Source organism: Rhinoderma darwinii, chromosome 6 (assembly GCF_050947455.1).
Source record: "Rhinoderma darwinii isolate aRhiDar2 chromosome 6, aRhiDar2.hap1, whole genome shotgun sequence".
Taxonomy (NCBI): Eukaryota; Metazoa; Chordata; class Amphibia; order Anura; family Rhinodermatidae; genus Rhinoderma; species Rhinoderma darwinii.
In genome coordinates this window covers 24246651-24258903 of record NC_134692.1, presented here as the reverse complement: position 1 = coordinate 24258903, position 12253 = coordinate 24246651, and the positions used below count along the sequence as shown (strand labels likewise).

General features: G+C 40.9%; 1 protein-coding gene across 3 annotated transcripts in view; it reads left to right on the top strand.

The window, feature by feature from the left end:
* ACVR1 (activin A receptor type 1) overlaps window positions 1–10350 on the top strand; it is a 73757-nt gene extending 63407 nt beyond the window's left edge. For all 3 annotated transcript variants that reach the window (XM_075829307.1, XM_075829308.1, XM_075829305.1), the window contains exons 7-10: window positions 962–1237; window positions 3029–3226; window positions 7317–7447; window positions 9004–10350. In XM_075829307.1, coding sequence (XP_075685422.1) covers window positions 962–1237; window positions 3029–3226; window positions 7317–7447; window positions 9004–9138 — 740 coding nt within the window. In that variant the 3' untranslated portion in view covers window positions 9139–10350. The remainder of the gene's footprint in view (window positions 1–961; window positions 1238–3028; window positions 3227–7316; window positions 7448–9003) is intronic.
* Window positions 10351–12253: the final 1903 nt, after the last annotated feature.

Here is a 12253-nt window from a genome sequence, read left to right as displayed (position 1 = left end):
TCCCATAAGCCTATTTGGAATTTCTCGATGTATGTGATGTCTATTGTTTTCATTGAACGTCCCACCTTCTCTCCAGTGTTTATTGAATGTCATTCTTGAGTATAGTTTTAGCTATAGTGTAATTTCATGAGCAGTAACCACCCTCGTTCCCTGTTCAATACCCTATTGGATACAGCGTTTGAAACGAAGTGGTCAAAAATTAGACAGCTCCTTTAATAAAGGGGAAATCTACTAAACCTAACAATGCATCTGATATTTTGTGCCTTGATCAACTAAAATGCAATTAAATGAAACCATAAACTTAGCGTTAAAGTATCCACTATTGGGCACTTTTTTTTTTTATAATTGGGTTCAATTTCTGTGCTGAATAATTTTTTAATATCTTTATTGTGGTCGGAGCTGAATTTTTCGGCTATAGCGCTCCATATCCGCTTTGTAGTCAGAGGTAAAATATAACACATTGGCTACCTCCAGACACCACTAGATGGAGCATGGGAGCTTACTGCATACTGTTACGAAGTTCAACTCCAATACCAACACTGTACGCAGTAAGTGATCTTGTCAAGAACTATTTATGAGCAACAATTGCAGTGTTTGTATAGGACATGTATCACAAAAATGTGTGGCTTTTTTAAGAAACCCTTCTATTGTGTACAATTGGTTTGGCCCTATATGGGACGGCCAAAAGTCATCTGGCGTGTGAAATGTTGCCCCAAACTGGCCATAAGGATAGAGTGCAAAAATAGCAGCCGGATGCTTTATAAATAGTGACCTTTTTCATCTCCTAACTACACTAACAAGACTTTTTTTTATTTATTTTTTTGTTAACTAATGTACCCACTTTTTTTTATTTAAGATCTTGGTAACCCCATTGATGATGAGCATATAGTTTTATACGATCATACTGGATAATCTGATTTCTCGCTGCTTACAAAACTGTTTGTGTTTTTTTTCTTACCAGGTTTCATCGCCTCTGATATGACTTCCAGAAACTCCAGCACACAGTTGTGGCTTATTACGCACTACCATGAAATGGGATCCCTGTATGATTACTTGCAAGTAACCACATTGGACACGGTGAGCTGTCTCAGAATTGTCCTTTCCATAGCCAGCGGATTAGCACATATACATGTTGAGATATTCGGTACGCAGGGGAAACCTGCCATCGCTCACCGGGATCTGAAGAGCAAGAACATTCTAGTGAAGAAGAACGGACAGTGCTGCATAGCTGATCTAGGTAATGTTCTCCATCACATTTACTAGTTCAAGTACAGTGAAGTATATTTCACCCACATTCCTGGAGAGGTTGTATCTGTGTTTCTGTACACTTATGCGTACCTGCACCTCAGGAAAGCACTGCACAGGGCTACTTATAACATCTACTTTCTTACTTTGCCTTCTATTACCACAAATGGGCAGTAGATGGCAGTGTTTGTTGCCATTTGTATGCTTCGTAAAAAAAAATTATTTTTTTTTCTGAATCTTTTGACAACCATAAAGTATAGAAAACTTGTGAGGTTGTTGAATCAACAGGAATCCATCACCACAGTGGTACTCCTTGTTGATATGCTAATCATTACTGTTTTTTTTTGTTTGTGTTTTTGTTTTTGTTTTTTTAAATCTGACAAGCCGCCTAATTGGTTATTACTGTTTTTCTTCTTCTAATGATTTTTTGGGTCATGAAATACCTCGCACTTCCAAGCCCTACTATTGGATGATGCAGTACGGGTAGATTGACACATTCAGTTTGTATGCAGTTATTTAAAGGGGTTTTCTGGGGCTATAATATCGATAGGCCATCAATTTCTAAATGATGGGGATCTGACTCAACACTCCTATCGATCAACTGCATGGGGGGGAGGGCGCTCCAGCTAGCAGTCTCATTCATTCTTTACATTTGGTTGGGATCGGATAAGGTCATCGGTATTGGTCCTGGAAGACTCCTTTTTAAGCCAAATCTAGGACTGGATACAAAAGGGGAAAAAAAAAAAAAAAAAGTATGTGTGAATCCAGCCTAAAGACTAATTGAAAAATGTATCTTGGAAAAGATGCTCCAGAATTGTAATTTTAAGCAGGAGGAAGTTTACGAAGAACTGTTGTGCTTTTCCTCTTCTATTCCTCCTGGAAATGTATGACTAAATCGACAACTGGATGTTACTATTCCTCTGGTCAATGGGCCGTGTCCCTGCACAGTCTGACATGGTCAGCACTGATTTGGACAGTGTCAGTATGTAAGGACACGCCCGAGTGACATCTGGGTGTTACCATTCCTTTTGTCAATTAATTCATGATCTGGCAAATACTAATCCAGAAGATGTTCTAATCTGGCACTTGTCTGCAGTTCAGAGATACGTTACAATGTGACATTTCATATTTCACAAAACTTAAAGGCTTTGTCCACCTTCACAACCAAATTTTTATTGCATGAAAAATGAATTAACTTTTCTAACGAAGACTTACTGCAGTTTCAATTCGTTCGGTTTCTACAGCTCATGTGCAACCATCTCCATGGTGACAGACAACATCAAACACTTTGTAGTCTGATTCTGCAGTCTCGCAGTTTTCCGTCTATCGCCTACGTCTTGTGAATATATGTTAGTAGAGAACTGATTGAAGGCAATATGACTGCAAAATGAGACTGCGTGGTGTTTGTTGTCGGTTACCATGGAGACGCATTTCTGTATTGGAGCTGTAGAAACGAAACAATAGGACATTTCTAATTAAGACCTATTGTAAAGTTGCTTCACTTTTCATTTTTAAAGCATTGGAACAAAATCAGTAAAATCTCCAGGAAAAAAAATAATAATTTTATTTTATTTTTCCCTGAATATTCTCTACTCTTACATGTGAACCTTACATACTTTCCTATGATCATCCAATACTCCACGTTATTTTTAATCCAGCACTGCTCAGGGCCCATTGATGCCACACTAAAAGAATTTACCTGTGCTTGTTTTGCATACCCCTAAGACGCACGATTCGCTCTTTTGTAGTTTCACTGCTCTAACGCCCGGACTTTCTGTTTCAGGATTGGCTGTGATGCACTCACAATCAACCAATCAGCTCGATGTCGGGAATAACCCACGTGTAGGAACCAAGAGGTACATGGCTCCTGAAGTCCTAGATGAGACGATCCAAGTGGATTGTTTTGACTCTTACAAAAGAGTGGATATTTATGCCTTTGGCCTGGTCCTCTGGGAAGTTGCCAGACGCATGGTTAGCAACGGTAAGATGTTTGTGTTTTCAGCCTCGTACCACGTGTTAACTTTTTTTTTTTTCCTGCCTCCCTCTGCTGGCGCAGACATTCTCAGAAGCGTTGGCTCAGACGGCTATTTTGAATTTATAAAATGTTCCTTGTATTTTATTTGGGGTCGAACTATCGCCCAGTTTTCAGTATTGTGTTTTTGTTTTGTCTAGTTCTTGTCTGGCGCGTTGATCCTGCCCGGGTGCTTAATAATAAAGATGTATCTGGCATGTACTATAAATGTGTACATAGAAAAATATATTTTCTTAACTTTATGCAGATATTTTTTTTTCTTTTTATTTTTTTCCTTTCTTTTGGACGACTGATTTTTCCAGTTCACATCTGCACACTTTTCTGGTTTTCTGCACCGCCATAGGAACAGAAAAACGGAAGCACCTTATCCAACACATGACGGAAACAACCATGCCTGTTAGAACCCATTGACTTGAATGTGTTCTGTTAAGTTTCCCGTCACTTTGCCAGACAAAATAGCGCTGCATGCACAGACTGTTCACAACGAAGCCTCCGTCACAGATAGATGTGAACAGGGCCTTCGAGTAAGAATGTACTTTACTGAAAGATGGCTGATTTATTAACTCTTTAATCTGTCGGCACAAGAACAGTAGAAACAAAACGATAGCAAATTTTTAATCAGACCTATTAAAAAGTTGCATAATTTGCTTGGCAAAAAAAAAATTCGGGTTGAATAAAAAAATAATTTTAAGTAAAACATATGTAATATATAGATGAAGAAAAAACATAATTAAAATGAACATCTTAGAGCAAAAAAGTGCACAAAAAATACTCTTCCCCCATCCCCAGGCGCGCGCTCTAAAATAATAAATCATGCCCTTTCTTTGGCCGTTTCTGTCTCTGACCTCCCATTGACCTGAATGGGAGACCAAGAAAGCTGCTTTTGCGGTGACTTTTGCCGGTGGCGCTCTATGGCCGTGTGCGAAAATGCAGCAAAATACAGGGCAAATGTTCTGCCGGCAGGCCAAAATCTGACGGAATTTTGAGTCCATTTTCTGCCTGCAAAACGGAAGGCAGTCTAGAATATTTTCGGAGGGTTCACTTTCCCCCCAGCCTGTATGCAGATAGATAATTCCAAGTCCCGCTGGTTTGCTGTCAGTTATTTTTCACCTTGTAGTTCCACAAGATATAGCGGTGTCCCGACCCAGATACTCCAAACCTATATCTCCTTTGGGACAACTTCAATCTACGCTTTTATTCCATACTCGCGGGATAAACTAATATGAAAGGCATATCATGATGTAAAATTGTTCAGCATGCCAAACTCTCTAGCCCAAAGATGAAAAGCGTGGATTGAAATTGTCCCAAAAGTGTTGCACTATTTGTCCCCTTTTTCCTACCGGAGATGAATGTTTGCGACTGATTTAGAGTATCTGGGTCGGGACACTCAGTAGTGGGACACCCAGTGGTAGGACACCCACAGACTTCTATAGGGTCCACTGTACCTCCCTATGCCACTGATTTCCTGCAAAAAGTTGTGCCGTGCTCCATCACACGCCGTATTAGTTTTTCCGTAGCAATGCTTCTAGGCTGGGGAAAAAAATCCCTGTAATCCGGCGGCCTGCCGCTCTGTAGTATGAAAACTGCAGGGAGTAGTGTCTGGGTACAGCCCCCAGCATGGGGCCTTATTTTTACCAGAATATCTTTACAGGCGGTCATAGACATCCGATCGCTGTTAGTCAATCAGTCGAACATCAGCCACATATCCTATTTTAATAGAGCAGTGGGGACAATGGTCTACTTGACCACTGGCACAGCTTATCTCTGTGGCAAACAAAAGGTCAGACAATTGGATACTTGCTCCCCTCCTAAGAGGGTTGTCAGGGGCCCCCTAGCAGTCCCCACTGTTATGGTAGGTTGTCAGCAGGGTCTATCGGCACAATCTGTTTGTGGTCATGTTGTCCTGTTTGGACAATATCTTTTTGGTTAGAAGGGTCACCCAAAAAAATTCACAGGGTGCCCTGCTGCTGGAATCTCCTTCAATCAGCAGTAATCTAGGGGAGAATCCAGAAGAAAGTGCTCAATTTCTCTGCAGCACCACCAAAGGGGACATGAAGCATTACACAGTTTCCATTGAAATCAATGTACTGTTCATGTAATGCATGTGCTTATTGGGTCCTCCAGAGTGTGAGACTCTCTTTGTAGCTGCTCTCTGTTCTGGGTAATAGATGAGGGTCCTGAATGGGAAATCCCTCCCTCTATTAAATTAAAGTTCCCTAATAGGGTATTTTTTTTACTGTAAAGTTTACAGTGTGAAACCACCATGTATTTTATTTAGAAGTGTATAATTTCCAGAAACTTCAAAGGACTCTGTGAACTTGTTACTTATTAGCCAACGTGTAATCCCTGGACTGTCGTCTTAATGAGAATCGTCCATATCACGGAGTTATCATACTTCTCTCTCATGTTGTGCGTGTCCTTGGGAAGTCCATTTTTTACATCAGAGTTCGAGGTCATTCAAGGTGGCAGCTGAAGTAAATAATTCTGTGATGTTATCACATCTTGCCTGCAAAGTGGTTGGAGCCGCACTTGTTGAACGTGATCGTTTTCTACCCTTTGGATGTACCTGCATAGTACATATCCTAGGTAGATGAAATAATTTGCATCCATCTAGAAGTCACCATAATAAGTCCCATTAACTTTATACCCTGCTCTGAAATGGATGTAAATTAGCATTTAAGTTTAAGCACATTTTAATTTGGTAAGTAGTAATTCTAGCTCTTAGTATTTTTATATTCTTAGTGTGCCTCCAATGATACCCCTGCCCAATCTGACATTGGGCGTGAAAAGCCGCAACTGTACCCTGCCCCCCCTCCCCCTGCCCCAGCATGCAATTGCAGCTTTCCATGTCAGATGTCAGATCGGGCAAGAGTATTGTTGAACACTTTTTTTTTTTTTTTTAAAGAAGTGATCTGCTTTTACACAGTGTTTTTGTTTAATGGGTCCCCCAAAATACTGTTTCACTGCTGGAACCCCCAGTAATCTGCATAGATCTGTACATAGAGCAGCTGTATCGTGCTCTCAGACCCGAATCAGTCAGGTCTACGGGACTGATGGGTTTAAAATCCACATGTTAGCGGTCACATTTAAGTTATAAACTTTGACATGTAGGATCAACCATTTTATCCATCATCTGGGACACGCAGGACCCGCTGACGCTTAAGCCGTCAGTCCTGTGGTACAGGATTCAGAATAAGATACAGCTGCTCTGTATACAGAATACAAAGCAGCTGTATCTCAAAGTAAAAATTATTTTTAATATAAACTAAACTAATTATAAAGTTGCACATAACAGACCTTTTGTTTAAAATAAAAAAAGAATCGCTTTCAAATGTTTACATGGCCTTTAAGTACTTCGTTATACAGACGGCGCATTGATTTCAGTGGGCACCATGAGAAGATGTGACAGGTCCTCCTCTATTTAGGAGCCGCTGCAGGTAAAGCCAGTTGCTGAGGCTACTGTTTGGCGCCAAAGCCTCACCTGCACAGGAGCTGCCTTTTCAGCTGCACTGTCCTCACAGCCCTGCAATGTTTTCCAACATCAATTCTAAATTGTGGGCAAGAGGCCTCCACGTCACCGTGGAACCCGCACCGGAGCTGTTCTTCAAAGGAACTCTCGTAAATCTCTTGACATTCAGAACAATTTTCCAGATTAGCAATTGACTGAATATGCTCCGGAGATGCGACTAGTGGGCGACCATGCAGGTGCTCGATGCTTTTTTTGAGGTCTGGAGTAGTCACTGACGACGAATTAAAGTGCTGATACAGTAGTATGTTCCACCAGCGCTTCTGATACCAACTTTCAGGGATAACAGGAGCATAGCCGGGATACAAAGTCGGAGCATGCTGTGGTTTGTTTAGTTTTTTTGTTGTCGTCGACCACCCCCCTATGAAGAAAAGGCTAGTGGGTCACCATCGGGGGGGGGGGGGGGGGGACTGGACTGTTCCTCTACTGGAGTGTTTCTTTAACCTGAACGTTCTTTACCACAGAAAAACCGCCTGTAATACTTTTACTAATTGAAAATGTCTTTGTTTCCAGGTATCGTTGAGGATTATAAGCCTCCATTTTATGACGTTGTTCCTAATGATCCTAGTTTTGAGGATATGAAGAAAGTTGTCTGTGTGGATCAACAAAGACCAAACATTCCCAATAGATGGTTTTCAGACCCAGTAAGTATTTGCACCGTTTTATTGCCATTTCAAAATCACCGTTTTATGAATAAAACCATTTTAGCTGATTTTGGCATATACAAATCTAATTTGGTATTATAGACCAGGGCTCCACAGTCACATTGAGTCACCCAAGATTTATGACTTGTGGGCAACTTCAATGTTTCACTATGGGAAAGAAAGTTACAAGGTCGATAGTTGCAACTGGTTTTTTTTCCCCATGAGTTGCGGTAATGCTGCCTGTTACCAAGAATTGTGGGCGACGCAATGTTAACCTTGCCTAAAGGAGTTTTTTTTAGTTTCTCAGCGTTTTTACATATTTATCCTACCTCCGTTAGTGCTCATGTACAATGGGTTATGTATATTACCCATATAAAGCATAGGTTCATATTCAAATTTACATCTACCTACTTTAGTACATTTTTATGTTTCTGCTTGTTTCCGACCTGCTGGTAGTAAAACCATGTTCTGTGTAGAACATGGTTTTACTTTTTGGTATGGGCGTCTTACTGCAGGCATTTTTCGGCAGTCTAATATAGAATAGAACGCATCTTCCAGTGCATCAGAGTATGTGCATATAAGGACCTCCGTCTGTCAACGCAGTGCTGACGGATTCCAAGTAACAACCAGCAGTATTTTCAATAAATTTCTAGATTTTAAATGAATTTTTCTAAGCCAAAATCAGAAGTGGTGCACGGAGGGAGAATTATAATAGAAATATATAAAACCTTTCAGGTTTTTTTTACCCAGTTTTGGCTGAAGAATAAAAAAATATCCTGCATCCAAATGCAAAGTTTGAACTTGGACCTTAGACATATTGTAACATAATTGAAGGACAAAGTAAGGCGAAGTATTGACTAGGTTAGGCATCGTTCACATCTGCGTCGGGATTCCGTTCATGGGTTCCATCGGAGCTTTCCGTCAGGTGAACCCATGAACGGAATCCAAACGGAAACAATAGATTTCAGTTTGAATCACCATTGATTTTAATGGTGACGGATCCGGTGCAAATGGTTTCAGTTTGTCGCCGTTGTGCAAGGGTTCTGTCGTTTTGACAATCAATACCGTAGTCTACTGCGCAATTCATTCCGGTAGGATTGTAAACTCATCTTTCTGATTTTAAAGGGGGTTTTCCCCACCAACAATATTTATATCTTCTATCTACAGGCTGGTACCCTGCACTAGAGTCACATTTATCAACCAGAGTCCCATGTTCCTCGTCAACAGCATGGGCACGGTGCGGAGGGATTGTATGGAATGGTGGGAAGTATGCTCTGCTCTATACAACTATATGGGAGATATGGAAACAGCAAAGTTATGGCACTCGGCTGTTTCCATATCTCCTGCAGAGTTTTATAGAGCGGCAGTTCACATGTTTGACCATCTCTTCATACGCCAGAACCTTCTCACTCAGGACATTATGGTCCCCTGTACTAGTTCTACCAGCAATCTAACTTTTAGCATCTATCTTGTGAATAATAAACAAAAATAAAAAGGGGTTATCTCCACTAACACTTATCAATTATTCTTACTTTTTTATTTTTTATTTTTTTTAGACTCTATCATCGCTCGCTAAATTGATGAAGGAATGCTGGTATCACAATCCATCGGCAAGGCTCACAGCCTTGCGCATCAAAAAAACTTTAACCAAAATTGACAATTCCCTAGATAAACTGAAATCGGACTGCTGAACATCAAAATATATCCGTGCGTATTTCATAAAGGAAAGTAAAAATGGATTCAGACACAGTGCGTGCGTGCTTGCCTGCCTGCCTGCCTGTTTTTTCTTTTTCCAAAGCCGAACTTCTTAATACAAACCCGCCTCTTGAAGACAATCCTGCTATGGGACCCTGGGATTCGGTCTAAAATTCCTCTAGCGGTGACCTGGCAGAATCCTGTCTTTCGAGTTAATGACTATTCTGAAAGTTTACTGAACACTTGCAAAGATTTAGACCCATGCAAAAGAGCATGGAGGGGGGAGAGAATTTTCGGACTGATCGGGCATTAAAGGTGGGATTTTTGGAAGTGGAGGAAAACTGTTTTTATCATGACCCCCCCCCCCCCCCCCCCAGCCGTTCTTAAGGAATTCACGAGGATCTTAGTGGATTTTTATCAGCAATATTTCGTGTGCATCTCCGTTCTATTGCACTAGAAATTCTTTGCATTCCTTGCTTGCACTGTAACGGTTTAATTTAATGACAGATGCCAAATATATGGTTGGCTGCATACGGATCTGTGTAATGAATTCCATCAATTCAGTTCTGGGGTATGATCTATAAAGCCGGAAATACAAGTTGTCAGCATTAGCTGGATTTTACACGTGTACTGATGTTTACAATGATGCTGAACATAAGAATTTTTTTTTTGTAATCTATAAAAAAAAAAATCACATTTATTTATTGTTTGTGCACTTAAGTTTCCAGAAAACAGTGAACGGTGCACATGGCTAGCGCTCTATTTTTATTTTATTTTTTTGTTCCAGCTCTTCACATCTCCTTTTGTATCACGTGATGATGAGGAATAGACTTTGTTTTCTGTATGATCACATTGCAATTTCACTTTATTCTTATTTCGCCATCCTGAGAAGTGTCTGGTCTTGAGTTTAGAACTGTTGATAATCTGCCGTCGCTCTCTTTTTCCCGCTCGTATTTTACTGACCTAGGAAATAAAACAATGTTATGTTTACATTTCCGTAGCAAAATTCTGTGGGTAGGAATGGGGGAGGGGATTGCGAGGAGAGGCCTTCCTTTTAAGCTATATAATGTTGCATTGTAAACTTTGCCATAAAATAACTATTTTGTTTTAATCTACTTTTTGTATTTAGTAGTTATTTGTATAAATTAAATAGAATGTTTGAAGACTAAATTAGTTTTTTTTTAATTTGCTGTATTAAATAAGAATATTATATATGAAAAAAATTTCAACTGCCTGTGTCACTAAATTAATATTTTTTTTCTTTTTTTAGTTTTTTAGTTTTATTTTTTAAAGATGCCAAAGCAGCTGCAAGACCGCAACATATGTAGCCCAAAAAACCCGAAATGTTTGGACTTGTGGTATTTGGATTCAAAGGGTAACCTTATTTGTAAGACTTCTACTTTAAAACATCATGAAGTATTTGGCTCAAATTCTGAGCTGATTCCTTATATCTTTATGCAGGGGATTTGGAGGTCTAACCGCTATTGACAGATTTTAAAAGATGGCATTCTAGCTACCTACAGTCACCACTAGAGGGAGCTTACTGGATATTGGTTGATTATTGAATTCAAGGTACACACGGAGGGATATGTAGTAAGCTCCCTCTAGTGGTGGCTAAACCTCATTTCAGAGGAATGGCCTGAAAATGTAATGGTTATGGGACAGGCTGATGTTTCTCTGATGGAAAGGGGGGTGGGGGTAAGGATCAGCCATTTTGGATTGCATTGTCTCTATATCAGCTGAATGTGATAAGAGTAGCAACAATGTTGATGCTGGTTTACCCTACACCACAACAATGCTGAAATGTATGTTACTTTATATTTAGATTGCGCCACAATAAAAAGCGTAGTGGCAGAGATACAGACGAGTGACATTATGACGACCACCTACTTTTTGAGGTTGGCAACGCGTAGCCCATTAAGGAAGTGATGTGTCGTGGGCTTGCTTGGTGGGTATATAAGGCGTGCGATGGGCTGTCTGAACACACATCACTCGTTGTTGCCATGGGTAAAAGGGGCGATTTGTCAGAGTTGCAAAAAGGGATGATTATTGGCTTTTGGACAAGGGTGACCGTATATCTCAAACAGCGCAGTTTGTGAACGGTTCGCGTTCTGTGGTGTAAGTGTATCGTAAGTGGACAAATGGCACTATTGGGAATAACTGACATAGAAACTGCACAGCACCACGTGTCATTGACGTGAGAGCTGAACGTCGGCTACAAAGGTGCGTGAGGGCTGACCGACACGCTACAGTGGAGAAGCTCACCGTGAAAATCAACCAGGGGGCTACCGTGTGTCTAAAACAGTTCAGCGAATGCTACTGCGTATGGGCTCCGAAGCAGACGGATGTCACTGCTCCTATGTAAAAAAGGTGGATCAGAAAAAAGGCTTCAATTTGCACGGCAGTATCGGAATTGGACCACCGATTGACAAAATGTTGCCTTCACCGATGAGTCACGTTTTCTGCTTCATCGAACGAATGGATGTTTTTGTTTCAGGCGAGAAACATCCGAGAACAAACACCCTGCAACAATTGCTGGAAAAACACAAGCTGCTGGTGGCAGAGTTATATCGTGGGTATTTTTTCATGGCATTCCCTGGGCCCACTTATACATGTGGAAGGCACTGAACCAATTTGTGTATGAATCCATCGTTGCAGATCACGTCCACCCATACATGCTGTTTTGCTGTTTGTCTTTCCTGAGGCAGATGGAATCTCACAGCAAGACAATGCGACATGTCACACGGCTAGAAATGTCCGACAGTGATTGGAAGAGCCCGACCAAGACTTCCAAGTACCTTCCTGGCCCCCTAATTTGCCAGACTTGAACCCAATTGAGCATCTGTGGGACCCCCTTGATCGTCTTGTTCGCTCTATGGATGCTCCCCCATGCACCCTCCAGCAAATATGGGATGCACTGCAGTCAGCATGGCTCCAGATACCGGAGACAACCGACCAGCACCTTTATTGAGTCACTCTCCGCCCGTCTATCTGCTGTCAACGCTGCACATGGCGATTATTCTGGATATTTGCTGGGGGTCATAATAATGGGACATGACTTTGTACGTAGTAATAGGGTTAAAAAAAATCTATTGTATATAAATATGTACA